General features: G+C 44.0%; 1 protein-coding gene across 1 annotated transcript in view; it reads left to right on the forward strand.

The window, feature by feature from the left end:
• The window catches only part of CDH4 (cadherin 4), a gene marked incomplete at its 5' end in the record, with an annotated part of 425,180 nt that overhangs the window by 387,108 nt on the left and 14,786 nt on the right, over positions 1-23,286 (forward strand). Inside the window, 2 exons of the mRNA XM_083873174.1 lie at positions 14,432-14,617; positions 20,282-20,535. Of these exons, the coding sequence (XP_083729300.1) occupies positions 14,432-14,617; positions 20,282-20,535 (440 nt within the window). The remainder of the gene's footprint in view (positions 1-14,431; positions 14,618-20,281; positions 20,536-23,286) is intronic.

Here is a 23,286-nt window from a genome sequence, read left to right on the forward strand (position 1 = left end):
GCCATCCAAGGATTTCCACTTTATCTAAGAAAATGCATAATCAGAGGGGAGGAGAAGTGAAAGAAATCCATGCCTACACTTGACTCATACAAAGTCTATTTTTATCACATTCAATCAGGAACAATCAGGCACAGAGAGGAGACGCAGATGAATTTGCATGATCAGACTTCTGTGTCTGAAATGTTAATTAAAAGTTATTTTAAATTTGCCTACTGTGCAGAACTTGTTTTTATAGTAGCCCATGTAAGGAAAATATTATTTCACAGGGCTAAAGTGCTCATGATTGCTTGAGCTTGTGGATTCTTGGGAAAATGCCTGGCAATCAACCTCTCAAAAATTTGGAGGGGGTGCAGAAAGAAAGGGAAAAAGAAACTGAGCTATTCAAGTTCTTTAAGCTCCTGAGCCTTAGGAGGTCTTATTTAAAGCTACTTTAAAATTTGCCCTTTGGCACTGCTTTGAGAATCTCCTTTTCCAAAGCTGAATCTGGTGGAGTCTGTTTTAAAGAGGCAGCTCTAGGACAGCATCCCCTTCCCTGCCTCACTGGCTAATCCTGACACTGACACCAGTTAGAAACAGCTCCAAAGGTTTAGGACTGGACTGTTGGGGATGGGTTGGTGCTTCTCAGCTCACAGGGCAGTGTTGGCATTTGCTGGCCTGGGAAGGACTGGCTGAAGTCAAAGCAGAGTTGCTGGTGTGGAGTAACCTGAATTCAGAGAGGCTGTGTTGGAGCAGGAGGAATGTGTTTTGGGTAAGGTAAATCTGGTTACAACATGGACTTGGCTAATCAGTGAAGGAGCAAGTCCTTGTTGCAAGCGCATTGGGAAAAGCAGTTCTTGCCAGTTTTTAGCTGGCCTATTTAATTAATATTGTCAGACCAGGCTCACCCCTGGCTGCTGCAGTGAGGCTGAGTTAAGGTGGCTCGTGCTGGGCTGGATCAGGCAGTGCTGGAATCTGCAGAGAAGAGCTCCGTGCTTCCTGCACAAAAGAACATGGAGAGAGACCCAAGTTAAAAGGGCTTCTTGGTTTTGGCACCACACTGCCAGACATGTCTGACCTTTGTCTGTGCAGGTGTTCTGGTTCCTCGAGTACTGTGGGAGATGTTAATGAGCCCATTCTGAGAAGTGCTTTGGAATTTGAGAGTGGGGATGCTCTTGGAGCATCCCTGCCCTGCCTGCATTGTCCTTTACCAGGAATAATTCTTCCTTCTCCCATTCTGGTGTTTCCTTCCTATTTTCTCTCCCCTGTGATTTACTAGTGTACATCATTCCGTGGAGCAAAACAAGCCAAGATCTTCAACCCCTTCTGCTTTACAGCTTCCCTTCCCTGGTTATCTTGCTAACCCTGCTGTGCTCCACACTCTGCTCAGTTTTCATTCTTCTGACCCAATTTGGATATAGTAATCCAGTTTCAGTGCCTTGAACAAAGGCATTAGTATTTCCTTTTTCACAGCCATGCTGTAGCTCTCACTTAACCTCCTGCTCTGTGAACTTGCCAAAATTGTGGAAAAAAGCAAACAAGCATAGCCTAAAATTGTATTCCCTGTTCTGAATGCATTTGTTCTCACGTTCATTGTTTGTTTGAGGAGAGAATATAGCTCTGCATCAACCTGTGCAAGAGCAGCACTCCACAGAAATAGCTGATGTGAACTGTAAAAATGTGATTTTTTTGCAAGTGGGGTGAATGCTTTGCCTGGGCTCCAGCCCCCTCAGTCAGATCCTGCTGAGCTCCATTTTTAACGGTGAGTTTCAAAATAGCAAAGTAGCAGGGAAAACCCTCAGCTCTTCCTCCAGGCTGAAGGATTGTGACTTCCAAGTGACTGGGATGCAAAGATGCAAATGGGTCTACTTTGGAGAAATGATATTTAATGGTTGTAGGAAACCAAAATCAGCATCCATGTCAGGCTGCCTTGGGGTTTCCTAAACACATTTATAGGCAGATGTACCCAGAAGCATTCAGAACATGGGAGTGTTATGAGAAATCCCTTTTACATGCATGCTCATGTTTTACAAATTAATCTTACACTGTGGAGGGAGAACCCAGCAGGAGTGGGATGTCACTGGGATTTCCTGCAGACAGAAAATTGGACCAGGATGCCTTCCAGGGCTCCCTAAGAAGAGATCTTTACAGGCTGATCCAAGAAAAACTAGTGAAAGTGGGTAGCTTGCTATCTCCCAGGACCTTGGCACGTGTCCATCTGCCTCCTCCCTGTTCCTGGACCCTGAAAAAGATCAAGGGCTCAAATCTTGAGCACTGTGTACATGATTTGCCAATGTACAGACTAGAGCTGCAGATGTAGCTGTCCATTCAGATCTCCCTGTCCCTGTCACTACACCTGTGCCATTCAGAAAGTCTGCAGTGACATTTGAATGTAGATTAGCCCGGATCATACAGCCTTCTTAAATCATCAAAACTATGCCTGTGGCATAATTTAAAGGCAGTTGTCACACAAGGCAGAGTTCAAGTGGATTGCACAGGTCAGAGCTGGCAGGGGAAGGACCAGGTACTGTGGTAAGGGAGTGTACAGGACTGTGTTGTTTTACAGCTAAGGACAAACCCAGGAGTTCAGTACAGTCCTGCAGACAGGCTTTATTGTTAAAAATCAATTATGCTTTCATGGAAATTCCCAGATGACTGTGTTCACTTGCAGTTTTCCAGTCAAAACGAGGCTCAGCCAAACTACCCAGCAAAGCCTGGGCTGTTATAGAGCTGTCAGCCTCTAACTGAAATAAATTATTATATTCCAGTGAATCGAATATGCCCAGTAGCATTTGGGTATATGAGCATCTACCTAATTCTGTGTGCATTTCCATTAAATATATAGTCAGTGAAGTCTTAAAAACCACAAATCAGTCTAGTTTTCCTAAATATTTAAGACCCCAGTGCTTGTAAATTGAAATGGGCTTTCTGCCTCTTGTTGCATGTCCTGGTGACAACCTTTCCCATGAACAATGAATTAGATTAAGGGTTGGGAAGTAGCAGTGACAAACAGAGCACAAGGAGAATATTCATTATTCCCATCCTGTTTCAGCCTTGTGCTGAACTCACCACAATAATTCCAGGGCTTTGCAGCTGTAGACTCACAGGTTAACCATGATTAGGAAACTATTTTCATCTTGATCTGCCCTTGGGGTCAAACTGACCTTTGGAGATGGATCCCTACCTCAGTGCAAAGCCTGTCCAGTGGAGCTGAGGAAGGGTGATGCCCACACAGTTCCATTCTGTTAGAGAATGAGGGTGATCCCCAGCCCCAAGTGCAGATTCCCTGGGACCACTGTGGCTTTCCCAGTGCCTGGAAGGAACACAAGACACACTTCATACTCTCTTGTGGATGCTCAACTTTTGTTCTTTATTTTATCACCTCTTTCATCTAAAATGAAAGACGTTTCTCACTTTATGAGAAAACAATAATTCCTCATGTCTTAATGAAAAAAGCATCAGCCTCTTCTGTGGTGTCTGTTAAGCCTTTACACCAGTGTAACACATGACAGAAAGGATGAAATACCTTTGAGACTGCAAAACAGATAGAGATACAGAGATGTATAAATACCAAATATAGATGTGCATCTAGCTGGATCCAAAGCACAGACAGATGCTGATGCCAGGCAAACAGTCATCAATCATATCCAAGTCTCTACTCACAGATAAATTGTGGATTATATGAATTATTCCATTACATTGTGTGGATATATATGCATTGATTTAAAAAAAAAGCCATCTCCTTGATAGAAGTCTCTTCCTAATAGACCCCATTAATCAAAACCTAAATTTACAGTGCCTTTTGTTTTGTTTATTTCCTTTCAGTACATTCATTTTCAAATTATCACCAAATTAATCATGTACAGAGCTTTAAACTGGCTGCCACGTGGTAAAGCAGTTCTGGTTCCTCTCCATTACGCTGAGCATTAGTTATTAAGGCAGAGTTCAAGGCTCTGTTTAGCCTGATTCTGCCCTGAACCTAATTGGAATCAGCTAGATTCTTCCTTGTAAATGGGTCAGTCACACAGAAAAAGCATCAAATGTAATCTCAAGATTGTGAAATAAAGCAGAGAAAAAGAAAAAAGAAGATAATTTTATTTCTCCTCATTGATACCTGCCTGGTGGTTAAAAGAAGGATTAAAATGAGGTCATTAAACTTTCCTCAGAGACAAAACCCAGACCTCAGTGGTAATATGATTAATCAAATATAAAAGTGAAGCTATTCTGAATGAATAACTCATTTTTATAGAATATCTAATTACTGAAATGTCGTCTGCTGCAGAAAAAAAAAAGTGGGGGGAAAATTAATTGCAATAACAATTCAAGAAGATAAAGTTTTTCTGAATTAGGTCTACACAAGAAGCTAAATTGAGTTGATTAAGTAATTTTGGTTTCAGGAACACCCTTGATGGAAGTTAGTGGTAATGAATTTTTCAGACCTCAAAGTTTAAAATTGCCAAAGACCAGTGATTAAAAAAAAAAAAAACCCGAGAACAATAATTTCATTACAAATTTCAATTTTCTGTCATAAAAAAAAAAAAAGGTAGGGGGGGATATAAAAAAATACTCTATTGGTCCCTCTGAGATTGGACACATGTAGCACTTGGTGTAAAATCAGGAGTAATACAACCTGCTCTCCGTGCTGGAGAGTGTCATCTCAGTCAGCTGGAGCTGCAGCAGCACAGGGGAGGCAGAGCCAGGAGGAGCAGCACAGGTTCCATGTGCTTCCTGCATATGTTCCACTTGGAGCATGCAGCACGAGGCTCTCCTGCCTCTGCAGAGCTTCCAGCAGCTGTCACTCCTGGGGTGAGTGGCACCTCCATCCTCGTGGGGACATGTAACAATGTGTGCATGTGGCACATCAGCTGGTTGGACATTTGCCTTTCTAACCTGCTGGCTTTGCAGGTTTGTGCAGCTGGGTTCATATTATAATCAAAGTTATAATATAATCAATGTTATAATATAATTATAATTAATTATATTATAAATTAATATTGTAAATTAATAATTTAAAATTTTAATTAATATTAAATACCATGTAATATTATCAAAGCACAGACAACCCCCAGCCCACAACAGCGCCCATCAGCCATCGCTCACTGTCCCCCCCATTTGTCCTCTCATTTGCAGCATCTGGCAGAGCTGTCTCCTGGTTCAGTGTCTCATTTAGCAAGGATTTCTTTCCTCCCTCTCCCTCTCCTTCTCCTCCCCTGTTCAACCAATGCAGGATCTAGAGGGAGAAGCCAACACATCCCCACCCCGTGCTTGCCATGGATTTGCCCAGTGGTTCCAGGCAGGTGTGACTGCCTGTGTGCAGGGAGGTGTGACAGGGACACGTGTCATTGACAGGATCTCTGCAGTCAAAAGAAATGTCAGAGAAAAATGCCCTTGTTACTGTGTGCTGTGCTGCCATGGAAATCGCCCTGGGCTCTGCCACCAGATCCATGTCTGCATCAGATGCTGTTCCCATCATCTCTGGTGTGTCAGTCAGGCTGAAATTTCAAGGAGAAATCACTGATGCTCCTATATCACATCTCTACCCACATTTCTTGTCTGACGTTTTTCCACCTGTGGCATTTCCCTCAAATTTGAATGGTTTCTTGTAGATTTGGTGCCTCTTTCTGCTTTTGGTTATATACAAAATATCCTGATTCTTCTCCTCAACCCAGACCTGGCCTTGGAGAGGCTCATTCAGTTGTCTGAGTGTAGACACCCAGCACCATCGTGGTTAGGCTGGATGTCCACCCACCCCTTGCATGTCCATGTCTGCCAGATGTCCCAGGCAAACACCCATTTGTGCTGGATTACTTCATTCTCTGAAAAGTCCACAGCATCTCAGGCACTGGTGTGAGGCTGAGAAATTTAAATACATTCTGTAACTCCATTATTGGAAGGCGCTGAAATAAATCCCCTCCTTGGGTCGGCAGGTTTTTAATTCTTCAATATTCTGTTGCTTTAAAAGCAGTTGCTTTCTGAGGGCTGTCATTTTAAGAGGATATATATCTGGAATTTCATTAAGTACATTTCACTTAGGAAATCTTTAGTGACATGCTGTGGGGGAAAAAAAAGAGGGAGATTTAGCAAAGGATTTGGGAGTGTTGTGAGTTTTCTCTTATCAAATCTTTCTAACTGTCCAGGATGTCTTAAAGCTTCCCAGTTGTAGAAGAAAGGGTCACAACCGCAGAGCAGCCAGTTAAAATCAGAGAATGGTTAAAAGGTTTCACAAAGTTTTTTATGATCGTGGCAGAGTTTTTCATACTGCTCTGCATAGTGCAATAACACGTTTTAATTGCTAAAAAAAAATAAAAAGGAGAAATAATACTCTTTTCTTCCCTGAATTTACAAGTATAGAGTGATTCCACCTCTTCTTTGACCCAACATCCCATGTTTCTCACTGCTTTCTCTGCTCCATTCCACAGGAAGTGTTGTAAACAAAATTTCAGCAAGAAGCCTCTTTCTCATGGCAAGGCTGATTAATTACACGGTGTTTAATGTAGTCTTTTCTGTGCTCTGAGTTACTGTAAACAGGCAGGCATTTCTCTGGAATGCCAGATTCTCACCTGGGTGAAGGTGGGCAGGGAGTTGGACCAGGTGACCTTCACAGATCCCTTTGAACATGAACCATTCTGTAATTCTGAGATTTTAGGGACTCCATCCTTTCCTGTAGAAAACCTGGCACAAATCTCCTGTGAGTGCAAGTTCTCACTCCGTTGGCAGACACTGACATTATATTTTAAGCATCAGTAAGGACATTAAAAAAACAGCCATTGTGGCACCAGTGCAGAGGATCATGTCATTAAACCACAGAATAAACCACACTTTTAGAATAAAACTGCTTCTTTATCCTACAAGACTGCTTTGTCCAGTCAGGAACCCTTCTTATGGCCAGACCAGAGGGTCTTCTAGTGCCTGATGATGGAGTTCCAATCTACTCATTAAAAAACCCCAAAACCCCCCTGTGTGCTAATTCTGAGGCTAATCTGGAAATAACAGAGATTTCAATTGCAGTGCAGAGGGGGTTTGAGCAGGAGTCAGTGTGCAGATGGGCTGAGCTGTACTGCACAGGAAACTTGTTAAAAATCTCAATACCAGGATTATAGCGTATGTAAAAAATCGGTTTCAGTGCTCTCATAATTCTTCCTTTACCAAATACCCATCCTGAAATCCCAGAGGCACATGAGCAGCTTTCATACGCCTTAAAATGTGAAAAAATTAAATTAAAAACTCATTATGGGGAATGGGCAGTTAATAAGAAAATCCTAAACCAGACTTATCAACTAAGGCCCTTCTTTATGAAACTTTATTACAGGTGCCTGAATTGAAACATTCCCTTCTAGACACATTTCACCAAGAGATAAAGAGCCAGACCTGTGGAGTACGTTTTGCTCGCTTAGGAGCTGAGCTCTCTCACTCAATTTTTGCCGCTCGGGTTTACATGTAAATCAGGAAAATCACGTTTTCAGAGTGTTGTTCAAAGCAGTGTTGTTATTTGCTGCTTTGCAGTTTGCAAAGGAAAAGCGAGTTTGAGAAGGAAAAGTGAGGCCTGATGTGCCAACAAATGAATTGATTGCATCCTCTTTTTGAGGGCTGGTTATTTTAAAGTAAAAGTACATTGGAAAGCCCCCCCTTGCCGTGGTGGGGGATGCAGGGGGCACTGCTTGGGCAATTCGAGGTCAGGGCATCCAAACCCTGTTTGATTTGAGGTGGTGGAGCTTTCCAGCTGCTTTTGGCCTGTTTCTCCCCAGCCCTGTGTGGGCTCTCCAGTGGAGCTCAGAGCCTGGGCAGAGCCGTGCTGGGATCCAGCTCATCCCATTCCCTGCCAGCCTTCCCAGGGCTTTCCCATGCCGGCAGCTGAGCCGGGATCACGGGGCTCTGTGACAATGCACTGGGGAGATCGATGGGCTAATCCAGGCTGACCTAATGGATTTATCAAGTAACACATGAATTAATGATGTTCTCAGGATTCTGCCCCGGCGCAGGGCACGGCTCCAGCCCAGTTCTGCAGCTGCCTGGGGAGACAGGCAAGTCACTTCAGCCTTTGGTTCTGCAGCTGAAGGGAAGCATAGGGCTGTCAAGCACTGTAAAGCCATGATGTATCTGTGCAAAAATGTTCTGTTATATAAATGTATGTATATAAGGGGTTTTTTTTTAAGAATGAGGCTTTGTAGGCAGCGCCAGCTGTTTTAAAATCTATGTCTCTATTTTAAAGAGAGCATTACTAATTACACCTGACAATCAAATAGTCTGCAGAAAAGTATCAGCAAGCTTTTCTTGCTGTTCATTCCATGGGCAAGAAACAAAAGGTAAGTTAGACAAGAGAGCAAATGAAATGTTTAAAGGATCCTTGTCTAAAACAGAAAAATAAAGGACTGTGCTATCAGATCAGAATTTTAATGTATATTGTTTCCACTGGCTCCTGACATAAAATCTTTCATTGTTGGGTATAACCATTGTTAAAGGTCACTGTTGCAAAGGCTACATCGTTTAGACGAGATGAGATCCCATTTTGGATAAATTCACAATTTTAGTTCCTAACAAGGTGATAGTATCAGGATTTGAATGTACAAGAGTGTCGGTTTACGGATTAAAGGCTTTTGTGTTCTGGAAACCACACTATGCCAGATTTCACGAGTTTCAGTGAGATGTGCAAGTCCCCAAAGTCAAGTACGTTGATTAAAGTGGTTCTTTATAGCCTTTGAAATAGAGATAAAGTACAACTTTCCTACACGGGGTTAATGTAGAAAATTTTTTTCTTGACAAGGCTCTATGCCTTCCAAGGACATAATTTTAATCTCTTTCTAAACCTTTCATATGAACATTGTAAAAAGCTCCTTTGTGTTGTAATTTTTATAAAAAGCATTTTTATAAAATATCTAAATTTCTATGCAAACTTCAAACCTCATTTCTTAAGATATTTTTATTTGGAAATGGTTATCTTGCAGTAGAATGGTGTCTTGTGTCATCATTTCTGCAGCATCTTTTCACACTATCAAAGGAATGTAACATCTGATAATGAAAAAAAAATTAGTGCTCTTTGTTAGATATGCAAACTACTTTTTTTTTTTAATATCCTTTTACTATTATGTGCTCTGAACTCCTGGCAAGTACTCAAAGAGTCTTTGAACCAAGGTGAAACCTACACATTCCTTCCTCACACCAGAGTCTGAAGTGAGAGGGTTTTCTTTTGCTCCTTCTGAAAGAGAGGGTATGGCTTTATTCTCCCCTGCTCCAGCTTTGTCTTCATATTCAAAGAATAAAATTTGTATATTGATCCAGAGTTAGTCATTACTTGAGATTTTGAAATAATGACACCAGTAAAGACAAAGTGTAAAGCCAGTGGCTGTCACCTGTGGCAGGAACACAGACAGAGGTTCTCTGTGCTCCAGCCTGAGATCAGCTTCAGAAGTGCCAAACTTGAAGGCTTGCTGTTGTTTTTCAAACTCTCCCAAAGAAAAAGAAACCAGCACATGCAGACTACTCTGAGCATCACCAAAACTTCCTGCACAAACTCCCTGTGAACAGGTGGGTGCCTTGTCTCCACCACACCATGCACACAGAGCTGAGAGGGCTCCTTTGCAGGCAGGTGAGGTGCTTTTACTGCTGAGGACAAAGACAAAACTTCCAAAGCATCTTTTCAAAGCTGGTGAGCTCACTGCCATGCACTTCCTTGGCTGGGCTGGGCAAGGCTGACTCCTGCCTGACCATCACAAGGCTGTGCCTGCAGCCAGGGCAGTTCCTTTGGGAGGGAGCACTGTGACCTCTGGGTGTGGATGCAGACATGGATGGACTGTGGAGAAGATCCACATGGATGTGAAGCTGAACCAGGGATGCTGCAGTACGGGGATTTTGTGGCCATGAACCTGGAAAAACAACAGCCCAGAGGTTTGTGGAGGGGCTGCTGGCTGGTGGAATGCAGAGCAGCCTCAGAAAGGAGTGAGGACATCACTTGAGTGGTCATCACTTGAGACATCACCAGAGTGAGTAGTTTAATAAAACCAGAAATGAGCATCTCAAAGCCTGACTTGAAAATAAGGCTGGCTTTACTGGGGTTTTGTGGAGATTTGAGCAGGCTCATGGTCTCCTTTGCACACAGTGGAGGGAGACCCTGGCAGTCCCTGTGTGACTGTCACAGCAGCTGAGAGCTGGGGCTGGGATAACTCAGAGCCCCGGCACAGCCATCCCTACAGCAAACAATATTGGAAATTAAAGGTCACAGAATTGATAGTAAGGCTTAAGAAAACAGCAATTAGTCTGCTAGGAAGAAAAGCTAAATTACCAGTAGTAGGAGTAGAGGGAGGGGGAAAAAAGAGCATTATTGATCTAAATATCAAGTTGGCAGATACGCAGAGTACAATCTAGAGGTTTTTTACACCTCTGGGCTTATTCAACCCCCACAATAAAAAATGCAGGCCTATAAAGATGGAATAAGAAGCAATCAATTAGGATGGCATTTGCTTGTTTCTGTGCTGCAGTTGGGCAGGCACATCACAATTAATGATTTATTAGGAGATTTTCATCTTCTTTTTTTTTTCCCCATTTTACACAGATTGCTGCACTCAGACTGCAGTTGTTTATTAATTCTCACAAGCATTTTTGTTAGCAGAAAAGATAAACCCTTGCCTGGGATGCCAGCATGGGGTTGGGTGGATGCCCTGAAGCGTGAGGAGCTGTGGGTTTTATTCAGCCAGTGGAGTCCCCTGAGTGCTGGGCTCCCTGGCTCCTGCACATCACCTCATCTCCAGAGCCTTATGGGGCAGGCTGGCAGCAGGAACTGGGGAGGGGTGGGACTCCCCACCACCACATGCACTCACTCTCATTTCAGTTTCTCCCAGCCTAAGGGACCTAGAGAGAAGATTCAGCATTTTTCAGCAGTCCTGGCTCTCAGGGGAGGGGCTCAGAGTCTAATAAGAGGGCTGAGATGCCTTTATTCTTCTGTTAATCCATAGCTATAGGTCATGAAACACTATTTGTCCAGGCAGTTCAGCCTTCACAAACCACTGCTGCCTGGAACAAACGTTGTGTCATCATTAGCAAATCTTGGAGACAACACCAAGATCTTTCCTGCAGACATTCATGTGAACAAGTCTTTACCTTCACAGCTTTTTAGCAAAACCAGCCAGGGCAAAAAAACTAAGAACATTGGAAAAAAAGGAATTCCCTTTAGAAGGAAGCCTGAATAATTATCTTTGTGTTCATCTGTCTCAATCCCACACCTCCCTAGGAGTGGCTGCAGTAGCTAATTGCTTTTACTCAGCTGTGCATGGCTTCACTGCCCAGACTCCAGATTTATTGCACAAAGTCAAGTCGTGATGTAAATCCATCATTTCTCCCCCACATCAATCCCTTTCTCCTCTGGAATGACATTTGTCTGCGTGTTTATATGTTGTCAGGTCTAAATGACACAAAAGACAAATTCTGGGATGAACCAATTTTGGTACCAGAAAATCAAAATGAATTATTTCTTTTTCAGCAAGGCATGATTTCAGAGGGGCCAGCTCCAGAGGAGTTGGAGGAGTTTTGCCAGCCCAGGCTCTTATAGGAGGGGAAGAAAAAAATAGCCCACAGAATTCAAGGATTTAAGAACATGCCAGTTTCAGAACGAATCTTTATCTGAGAAGGGAAGTGTGTAACAATCAGCCAGCCATAGAAATCTTGTGAATGGTCTTCAAAAATTTTCTGGAAATTAAGGTCTTCAAGAGCAACAATTGAAAGTGAAGCTAAATGAAATACAGGGGAATATGAGTAAATGCTACAGGTATAGGTCAAGCACTGCTTTATCAATCTTGTGTTTACTCCAGAAGCTCCTTTGTTGCTCATTGTTTTACCTTGTTTGAATAGATATTCTTCTCTTTATTTGAAAATCAATTGTAATCTTATGGAAGAGAACTTAGAGCAGAGGGAATGCTGGAAAGCAGCATAGTGAAAGATGTTCATTATCCTGAATTACTCCAGGGTAGGGAGGGAATGACATTAAAGAAGTGTGGGTAGCTTTGAGCTGCCATCCTTCCTTTAGCAGGTGTAATTTAATGTCATTACCTAATTTTATTAAAGGTAAAGACAATTGTGGACAATACACATTACAGCATTTACCTATAATAATGATAGTGGGGGAGTGTGAGAGGGAGGAAAGGCAGACTCCAGTTTGAATTCCCAGTAGCTGCTGATCTGCAGCTGATGAAAATTACTCTTTTCTTCATGGCACATCTCTCCAAGATTTGCTTTTTACCCTGAACAGCTTTGGATGGCTCCTTTGATTCCAGTGAAGGTGCTCTGTTCTCATCAGAATAATACTTTGCTTTATAAGCAGAGTAAGCAATATCCACTCTCACTCCTGCTTAGGACTGATAATTTCCCAACTGTGCCTATCAGAGGTCAACACAAGTGGATGAACTCCTGAATTGCCCAGGATGTGCTGAGCATTGTGGTATTCACCCCAGTGGACAAGCTTTACAGGCTGCTGTGATCTTCCTCAAGGCTTTATATTGGCATGTGTTTGTGTATTTGTAATTTTTAATATAACCTCATGTTCTAAAATGTGTAAAACATTCAGTATGGGCTGAAAACAGATACTGTGATGGCTGCTAGAGGAGCTGCTGTAAAATCTATTGTGTGGGACTTTTCCATGTAACCCAAACTCATTGGCAGCACCTGGGTCGTGACCTACTGAAGATGTTCAGGGATCATACAGGACTGGCCCTCTTTAAATGGGTTAAATACAGCTGAGGGTTTGTTCTTGATGACTTAATTCTGTTTGGTTCTGCAGGGCATAAGCTTAGTAGTGACAGACAAAATCTGTGGTCCTGGGTTGAAGATTTGAGATGGTTTCAGAGAGTGTTTAACTCCTTTGGAATTACAATATGATACCTTGTTGTCAGCAGAGCAGCCTGAAAGAGTCTGGGGGGCTCCTCAGCTTGTCACTACTGCCTTGCCATACAACATTAATTTAATGTAATGGGCAATAACTAGTGTGGATTTAGAAAGAGATGATCCTGTTTAACTAATCTGCTTCAGTTCAGACAAGGTTGATAGTAGAGTGTACATATGACATAATCTAATGGATTTTTCAAGAGGCTTTTGATAAATTTCCATATATTTCCCTTGCTTAAGCTGTGTGCCGCAGAGACTCTAAATTGGGTGAGAGAATGGGTAAAGAACAAGTGAAATCAGGGGAAATAAAGAGAAAAGAAGAGCTGTAGCATGTAGTGGAATAAGAATTATCCTGCAGCTTCCCACTGTTCTTTCCCCACCACTCGGCATGGCTGGAAAGAGATGCCATCTGCATTCACTAATGAAAACTTGTTTAGGACAGGTGCATAGCAGAAAAGAGGGCAAGATGCCATTCAGGATACCACTAAAGGGCAGATTTAAATTCACATTAGCATAAGGCAGATTGAATATTTTTGCTGTCAGCAGTGACATAATATATACTAAATACAAGCATCCGTAATGGAGAGATGCCAAAGGATGGGGACGGGTTAGGAGGGGAAACAAACTCTTGTGCTAACAAAGGAATGATTTATTATCATTTACACAACCTGGCATTTGTGCACACCAAAGGCCAGATTTTAGAAGTGCTTTGCTCCTGCAGTTTGGGGCCAGAATTTCAGTTGCAGACTCCGAGCCAGCCGCTCCCGGCATTTCCCCAGTGTTTAATTTGCCATATGTCAATCAGAGTGTTGATTTGCAAGTGCTGCTAATAGGCAATGCTGAGACATGAGGACAGTTGAAAATTTGGGAATGTGTCTTACTGGCAGCTTTTGAGGCCCAAACAGTGGAAGTATTCACAGGCCAGGATCCCTGATCAGCCATGTGATAAATCAGGGGCTGGAAAGCAGAGAAGAATGCAGTTAATGTGTCAGGATGTGCCTGAACGGGACATGCTCCATGGAAATCAGTGCTAAATGAGAGAATTAAGCACCAGGAAAGGCTGTGGCAAAATCACAAGAAACACTTTAAATAATGAGACAAAATCAAATCAAGGGCAAGAAAGAAATAACATGAAGTAAAATCACTGAAGAAGCAATAAAATGCCATCACTGAAATCCAAGTGAGGCAAAATACATTGGGATAAATGGGGATAGTCATCCTAAAAAATTTAGACCTTTCAGTCTGCCATTTTCCCCTGCTGTTGACAATTAACTCTCTGGTTGCTGTAACTGAGCAAGAATATCAGGAATGCTTTTTGTTGGATTCCTTGGAGCATTTGCTGAATCAGTGGCTGCGCGACAGTGGGTTTGTTCCCCTTTGGGCTGAAAGGTAAAGTTGAGAAAATACTCAAAGGAAAAAAGGAGGAACAGGAGAATTGAGAAGGGGATGTGTTGCTCATGAAAATAACTCCTTGGTCCTCTTCATGGACCTGGCTTCTCAGTGGCCATGGTGATGGAGGGGGGTGGGAGAAAGGTGTGAGGATGGACAGACAACTCCCACCATGACCCTCCCTGTCTTTCCTTTGCAGTATTCAGGGGAAGTGCCTGAGAACAGAGTGGAGGTTGTGGTGGCAAACCTGACAGTGATGGACCGGGACCAGCCCCACTCTCCCAACTGGAACGCCATCTACCGCATCATCAGTGGGGACCCCTCGGGGCACTTCACCATCCGCACAGACCCCGTCACCAACGAGGGCATGGTCACTGTGGTCAAGGTAAGGGCTGTGGCAGGAGGACATGAAATAAAGATGCTTGACTCCAGTCAGGAGGCAGTAGAAATCAGTTTTATTTACAATTTATTCAGCCCTTTTATAACATGCTGTGCTAAGAAGACACGTTATTGGTCCATAGGGCTGACACCTCTCCTATTGGCTCAGTAACAGAAATAGCAAACAACACCTGTCATTATGGGAAAGGAATATTGTTTACACAAGGTTGTTCTGGGGAAAAGAAAACCGTTGAAAAGTTTCCCTTGAGAAGAGCTAGCACTTCTCAAGCTCAGAAAATATCGAGCCCACAAAGGGGAAGCCAAAGCACACCGTGTTTGTCACCCCTACAGCTGTAGAGATTGCCAGGAGCCTGCAGGTGTTTAGTGCCTTCTCTGCCTGGAAATATGACTGCTTGGATCTGTTGTTTCCCATCTCTCTGTGTGTAGGAGTCCTGAATACTCTCATCTCCAGTTTATGGCACTGGTTCTGGGTTTCCCAGCTCAGCCCAGCTCAGCCCAGCCCACCATGAGCTTTCAAAAAGCCTCACACACTGAAGGGATTCCCAGCACTGGAGCCTGACCTCCACCTCCTGCTTCTCCTTGGCTCTCTGAGCTCTGTAAGAGGGAACAGGTCTGGGCTGGGCAGCCCTGCCCTTCTCAAGCCAGAAAAGTCTGTGCTTTCTGTGAACCAAGGGCAGTGTTTCAATGCCTGGGTCAGTCAAGTGATCCTCTGTGAAAGCAGGGAGTCTAGGAGAGATCTCAGGAGTAGGGAATTTTCTGGTAACAAAGGGGAAGGAAATTTTCCCTTCCCTTTCCTTTCCTTTTCTTTCCCTGCCAAACTCAGTTGTTTGGTAGCAAGACTGTTGGAGAAATTTTCCTTTTCCTGGTGTTAAGTGATAAACACACAGTGTGAGACAGATCCTCAGTTCAGGACAGCTCCACTCAAAGCCAGCCCCCAGGATGGATCAGCAGAGGATCTTGTCTAAAGACTCCCAAGAATCAGAAATATCCACCATCTCTTCTTCCCTCCATGTGCTGTTGAGCTGGAAGCCTTGAGATACCTGCAGCAAGTGCCAAATTGTGTTTCCTTCCTTGCCTCCAAAGAACATGACTCCGTCTTCGTTGGAGCATTCGCTTCTCTTTCAGTTTTGAGGCCAGTGAGTGTTTCTGCAGTCATTACACACAGCCAGGACATCACTGGATTTCTTCTGCATTCACTGAAGCTCTTCCCAGACAAGATGCCTGTGGATCCTCCCTCCAAAAAACTACAAACTACTACAACTACTACAAAAAACAGCAAAGACATCACACATAGGCTGTTGAGATGTGCAGCACACACCATGCACTGTATGTGGGAAGGATTAATACCTGCTGGGGTGGATAAAGCCAGCACTTTCTGATAAGTCTGCCCTTCCCTTAGAAAAAGTTTTAATCAACAACATAGGTAGAAATACCAAGTTTAAAGAGCAGCATGATTCAAGAATAGCTCTGTGTTGAGCCCAGTTTCCTTGTTATTAGCTAAACAAGTTGCAGTCATTCCTAATGTGCACAGTTTGTGTCTTAGGGAAAATGACACCAGTGAAATGCCAGTGAGGTCACACTGGCAGGAATGTGTGAGCCTGTCCTGTTCCCTGACCCCTGGGCTATGTGTGTGTCTGTCTGCAGATGCTGCTCTGCTGAAACTTCAAGGGACACATCATCCTACCTGCCAGATGGTATTTCAGCAGGGTCCTCTTATTTATCACTTTTTATTGCTCTGTGATGATGGTTGACAGCCTTTCCTGGTGCAATATTATGAAACCTCTTCAAGCTTAGACACATATATATGGTTGCATACATGTGTGTAAGTATACACATATCCAAATCTGTATATTTTCTGCTTAAACAGAAAACATTCAACAAAGAAAAGTGCAAAAATTTAACTTGACATCAGCAGCCAGTTTGAAATCGAAATGCCAACATTTTCACTGCAACTAGGGGAGGACCCCTTATTTTTAATCTTGCAAAGTGTCAGGACTGTAGTTTAAAGGCACATCAAAGTGAACAACAGGGGATTTGCATGATCAACACTGCTGCACAAGGACTTGTGCGTAATGAACCATCCCTTATTCACAACTTGCAGGCAAAAAGCAGGGCAGATTTGTCAAGACAGCATTGATGCTGGTGTTGATTTTCCACTGCTGTGTAACCCACAGTGATCACAAAGCAAGAGAACCACATGAAAATCCCATCTCATCAAGCTGAGCTCAGAGCTTGAAATTGCATTGGATGTCTTCAGCACATCACCTCACCTGATCCTCCTGGGCACCAGGGTTCCCTACCCCTATCTGGCTGGGAGGCTTTTTGGTGTATTTTCAGCAAGGAGAATGAGTGAAATTGCTTGTGATTAAATTTTCATGGTGAAGAAGGGAAGACTCTTAGGATTCCACCTTCTTCTTTGAAATATTTTGTTCTCTGTTAATAAGTGAATATGCCTAAAGATTTGGGGGATGTACTCTCATCAGACTGGGTGGCCAGTCAGAGCTTGTTCTTTGCTGTGTTGGAGCAGTCTTTTGCTGGTTTGATCACTGATGTGGGTTGAAAACACAGGTAAAAAATTAAGTCAAGTAATGAACCATTTATTTACAGACCCTGCATGGCTGGATTTTCATGTGGCTCTTCAAAGCCACTCATACTTAATTCCTGCTGCAAGCAGAAGAGTCACAGCAGCACAGGGAGGGGGGCTCTGTGCAGAATCCCACCACTTCACCAGCATTTTAGGGGCTGAAATGAAGGGCCAGAAATCCTTCCAAGCCGGATTTCCCTTTGGAGTTCATGGGGGCCATTTTGCAGCTGCCCTCAGCAAAACCCCATCTGTAGCTCCAGTGCGATCACCAAAAGTATAACATTTCCCTTTTCTGTTCTTGCCTTTCCAAACCATTTCCATAACTGTGCAAGACCCTAATCTTCAAAGAAAGCCTTGATCAAGGGGAGAGAGAAACTTCCCCCTCAGATGAGACACCGCAGAGTCTGAAGACAATCTCCCAGAGCAGCAGTGGCTGCCCTGTGGCAGCCAGCTAAGTAAAATGTTATTATAAACTCTGCATGGATCAGAGCTGTGAATTTATAATGGAGATGCTGCTGAAGCTTCAGTTATTATTTGCCTCAACTATAACACCAGGCAGATTTGTTCACTTCAGTTGAAAGTACCCCAAGACAAGGAGGACACGTGGCAAGCCCTCGGCATCACTCTGCTGCACCCAGGTTGGAGGTGCTCCTGAGGGAGGAGGAGGAGGAGGATGTGCAGCATCTCCAGGGGGATATTTCACAGCCAGATCACACACCAAACATCCAGCAAGGAGTATCTGCAGAAGTGCTGCTTTTTTAATTTTGTGTCAAGTGCTTCTTGGACATGAAAGCGAGGAGTAGGCAAGAGTCCCACGTGTGCTTGTCCCAGATGTAGCAGCTCCTGGGCTTCCTCAGGATCCTGCTGTCAGAGAACCAAAGAATCATTTTGGTTGGAAAAGACTTCTAGGATCATCAAGTCCAACTGTTAACCTAGCAATGCCAAATCCACCATGTCCTCAAAACTACTTCAAATGACCAATATACAGCATTTTCAGTGAGATGCCTGGAGGTGTAAGGGGGTGTGTGGTGTGAGGAACAGAGACCTCTGTGCACTGTTATCTTCAGAGGGAGGCAGTTTTAGGGAGCAGAGGTATGAACAGTTCTGGTATATATTGCTTATTAAGGTGTGAAAGAAGTTCTGCCTTAGGGCTGGACAGTGGCTGCAAGGGGCTGCTGTCCCCTGGGGTTCAACAGCCCAAGGACAGCAGAGACTCTTGAGTTTACCTTTTTCTTTTTCTTTTTTTTTTTTTAACAACACCTTGTGAAAATGGGACTCAGTGGACTCAGGAGAGATGAGCAGATCAGCTCTGTCTTGCAGACTGAAGTGTGGTGGACACTGTTTGGTGACACTGATGCCTCCTGGAGAGGCTTTGGAGTGGCTGATCCTGGTCCAGCTCCACTCCTTGCAGGATTTTTCTGCAGCCCTGGTTTTGTTGCTACCAGAAGAAAGAGGAAGAAGCTGAGAGAACAGCCCTATATTTTACAGGGGAGAAAAAAACCCATTACTTTGCATCAGGACACATCCTAGCAGAGTTGTGTGTCCCCAGTGTGTCCTGAGCACCTGCAGCAAGGAGTTTCCCACATCATTCCCCAAGGAGCTGCTCAGCTCAGCCCCCAGCTGCCTCTGAGCCCCTTTGGAGAGGGAGGTGCAGAGAGGCTGTGGACAGTCTGGCAAACAGAGCAGCATGAAAAAAAAAAAAGGAAAAAGAAAAAATTGAGGGAATATAAATTCGAGGGGGTGTGAAAAGAAATTGAGGAAATGCATTAGTCAAATTGTTTCAGGGCCTTGAATAGCGTTTAAATGGGAAACTTTTACCATGCATCGGTTTTGAATGCAGCACAAGTCCGTGAGTCAGCACGGGTGGGTGTACTGGGAATCTTTACGCTTCCTTTTATTTATTAAACGTTGGCCCTGCCTGTCAGGAAGCCATTTAGCATTGGGAACATTTGCACTTCAATTGAGTAGAGATTCCGCTGTTTTACCTTTTGCCCCTGAAATTTGTTTCTCTCGTGTAGCCTCCTGTGATTTGATTTCCCTCCTGACAATACTGGGTTTTAAACAGGACGTGGCAGGCAGCTCTGGCTGCTGTAAATCCCTGCCCAAGTCGGTGTAGCTGTGGCGTTTTACACCCTGAGTGAGTGCTCTGCAGACTCATCGCTGGAGAAGGTATTAGGGAGGATGGATATGCTTCTAAATTTATAAATCACGGCAAAGCAGTTCTTAACAAGCAGAGGTGTGATCCTGCATAACTCAAGCCTCCCTGGCAGATGATTAGCGACTTCCCTCATAATAATTAGTGGGATGGTTTAGAAATTATTATTATACTGGGCTCAGTCAGTCGTGCCAGCAAAGGCTTTTCTCTCCGTCTGGCTCCTGGGACAGACACATTGTCTTCATGTGTGTGTTGAGAAGAGATCTGTGCCCTCCCAGCAGCAAAACACAGCTGTAAGAGCTGTAGGCAACCTCCAGAGACCACGAGGTGCCTTGCAGGAGGATAAGAGGTCTCACTGGAAGGACCACCTGCTTAACCTGACCAGGGATTGTTCCTGGCAGCTCCACCTTTGCTTATAAACTCATTTAAGAGGGAAAATAAAGAGCCCTTCAGGCTCATGAGTCCACAGAGACTGTCCTGGCTCCACAGTCAGCAGTTTCAGTGCTAATAGCAATGCTAAGTGCCTGTCCCATCTCTCTGAACAGACTCCACCTGTTGCATTAGAGCAGCCCTGGGTGGGTTTGTTCATTTGATGCTCAACTCTCACAGGCAGGTTGTCTTTTGGAAACCACTTAGCATTGGAACAAAACCCAAGACAAATGCTCCCTGCTGTTCGCAGTTTTCCTTTATGGAATTCTTTTAACTATTGGACCCTCCAAAAACTGGAAGGCCAAATCTTCCACTGGATTGAAGCTGCTCTGGATTTACACCTTCAAAAGAACTGAGCTCGGGAGGAAACAAGATGAGGCAATGACTTCGATATCATCTGCCTTCTAATCTTGCAGCTTCCAGCCAGAAAGTGGAATTTGTTCTCTGCTTGGCTCTCTACTTTGCTTGTTTGTTTGTTTCAGGCAGTCGATTACGAGATGAACAGAGCTTTCATGCTGACAGTGATGGTGTCAAACCAAGCTCCCCTGGCCAGCGGCATCCAGATGTCCTTCCAGTCGACAGCAGGAGTCACCATTTCCGTCACAGATGTCAACGAAGCCCCTTATTTCCCAACAAACCACAAGCTGATCAGGCTGGAGGAGGGGGTCCCGACGGGGACGGTCCTGACGACGTTTTCAGCGGTGGATCCCGATCGCTTCATGCAGCAGGCAGTAAGGTGGGACACCAGGCAGTCTTGGGGCTCCCCTGCAGCTCTGGGGGTGGTCAGATCCACCCTAGAGTTTGGGGAGCCAAGCAGCTGAAAGCTAATTTCCAACCTGGCTGGTGGGATGTGAATGAAACCACAGGCAGGGAGTGGCACCTGCAGTGGAGCGTTTGCACAACCTGAGCTCACAATAACCCCCCTGCTCCAGGTAGGGCAGGCTCTGAGCAGCTGGGTCAAGGAGAGCAGGCAGAGTTGGGTCCTGTGTTACTGGCTTGCAGTGGGGCAGATCACACCTTCAAATGGAGCAGATTCCTGTGTTGTTGCAGAGGTCAGGGCTGCTTTGTACCCAGTCTTTGGCTCTGCCTCACCCAAGGATTGGTGCTCTGACCTGTGTGATCCATGTACTTCATAAACACAGAGGTTTAGGAAAAGAGCTTTGTTATTAGAGCTGTTTTATTGGGGGGAAACTGAGGCACTTGAAAGGGCTAGGCCTGGGTTTTTAAAGGGAATGACTGGGGTTTTTAATCATGCCTTGTGTTGCTTCCAGAGGATTTAAATTCAACCTTGCTTAAAAGCACAGTGCAAGAGGAGCTGTCACTAGTTGAGAGCAAGGCTGGTGGGGTTACAAACAGCTGCTGGACAGGCTTTTAAAGTGTCAAATTGTTCAGTGTTGCCTGAGCAGTCAAACACCCATTCACAAGCCATTGGCACTTGGTCTGTATCTCACCAGTGCTCCCCTTGGCTGCTCCCTGTAGGTGCAATTTGTTCCAACTTTCCCTTTCCCTTCAGAGCACCTGCCAAACATAACTTCCTCCTTAGCTGCTTTCCCTCTGAATGGGATTCAGCTGGCAAAATTTTAACCTTGTAAAAGTCAGATTTCTATCCAAGCAGCTTAAGATCACTTTGAGTTCATGCTGTGACCAGGAGGGTGTCACTCACTCTGTTTTTCCCACCTGGACCAGGGACTGAATCCATGGTCCAGGACCCTGGCTCACATACCTTCCCACCAGGAAGTAATTGGCAGAAAAGTATAGGTGAAAATGAGTCCTTGTGACACTTTCACAACTGTTTCAGCTCCGTCTGTGCAGACAGGAAATGCATTTCCTGCTCTTAGATACTTTTACATCCTCAGAAATTGTTTTCTTTTTTTCTCCCAGTCTGTAAGGGCTGTGGTATTTTTGGCAAAACCTGACTATATGACGTGACCATGGCTGAGGCCACTTAAACTTGCATCAGTTGTGACATTTTGTGTCAAGAAGAGTTTGAAATATTTCACCTGGCACAGAGCTGTCGAGTCTAGAAAATAATAGTTTATTCACTGCCTCATCCTGTTGTCTTTAGACAGGCATTGTGACTTTGGAGGAAAGAGACCATCCTAACTAACAAGCCCATTTTTCTTATGTTCTTTTTGAAATATTGGCCTTTGAAGGGTCTTTATTTCCCTGATGTCTGTACCAAGGCTGGTTTTCAGAGGAGAGAACAACTCATTTGTGATTGATTGCTCCCTCTAACCTGGAGGGGGGTGATCTGTAATCCAAACGAGTTCCTGCTGTTCCTGTCATTGCACAGGGCATGTGTAAGGTCTTGTAAGGCTTCCTGTGAGTGTGAGCAGCCAGTTACTTGAGTTGTTTCTTTCTAGGGCTTCCAGGACACGCATTCTGTGCATCCACCAGCACTTCATTTCCAAACCCCAGTACAATCTCTCTCCCTTTTGCATCAGGACAGCCAATGCCCAGGCTTTGCAAGAAGCTGTAGGGTGTTTTTGGGGTCCAGTCTTTGTGAGATGTAAAAAAGATATTTTATTTTTTACTTCACAGTTGGCATTGGTGAGTTAGGAAAAAAGATATCCAAAAGGCTAAGCCATGATAAGCACTTTGCAGAGCTGATCCAGCTGCTAGAGCCTTGCATACAAATTTCAGTCTCTAAATAAATAGTCTTCGATGAAATAGAGTTTTTACAAATAGAAGATGAGAAAGCAGGAGCATCTCCAGTAATGCACAGCTTGGCATGGCCAGTGTCACACCTCAGGTTATCCTCATTAGCCACAGACACATTCACAAAGCCAGCTTTGAAACTGGATCCCTGGTCATTTAGCAGAGAAAGGGCAGGAGCCTCACAGCAGTGATATTGAAATGAAAACATCCCAAGGAGTCTAGACTGCTCCATGAAATGTAATTCTTTCCTTTGGCAGGGGTTTGTGCAGCTGTGTGTTGCTTTCCTCTTCACATGGATTGACACAGCTCAGGTTTCCCTTTGAGTTTCTGCTTCAAACAGCCCAATTCTGGAAAGGGATATTCAGCAGAAGCCAGTAATGCTCTCACCTGCATATCTAATGACAAATTATATACAACTATCAGCAGGTGTGAGTTACCCATGAAATAAGCTCAGCTTCTGTTTCCTTATTTCAGTAATTTATAGTCTGGTCGTTCTTTAGCTTCCACTTGGATAGTTATGGTCCATCTCAGTTCAAACAGTACAAAACTGGGAGGCAGAAAAGCAAGAAAACAAGTAAGTAAGAAGGATGAACTGAACACACTGATCTGGAGAACACAGGTAAAGTTTGCAAAAGAAACCTCCATGTTCTCAGCTGGTTACATGGGATATGAATAGACAACAACTGTGAGCTGACTGAGTATTTGGGAGGTGACTCTGATGATGGTGTGGTATTCTGAAACTGTTGTTTATTAGTGATGGGATATCAAGAAACACAAGAATATCTTTGCCTTTAAAAACCTGTTTTCAGAAGGGCAAGGTCAGGAGCAG

The sequence above is a fragment of the Zosterops lateralis genome (genome assembly GCF_965231275.1).
Source record: "Zosterops lateralis genome assembly, chromosome: 16".
Taxonomy (NCBI): Eukaryota; Metazoa; Chordata; class Aves; order Passeriformes; family Zosteropidae; genus Zosterops; species Zosterops lateralis.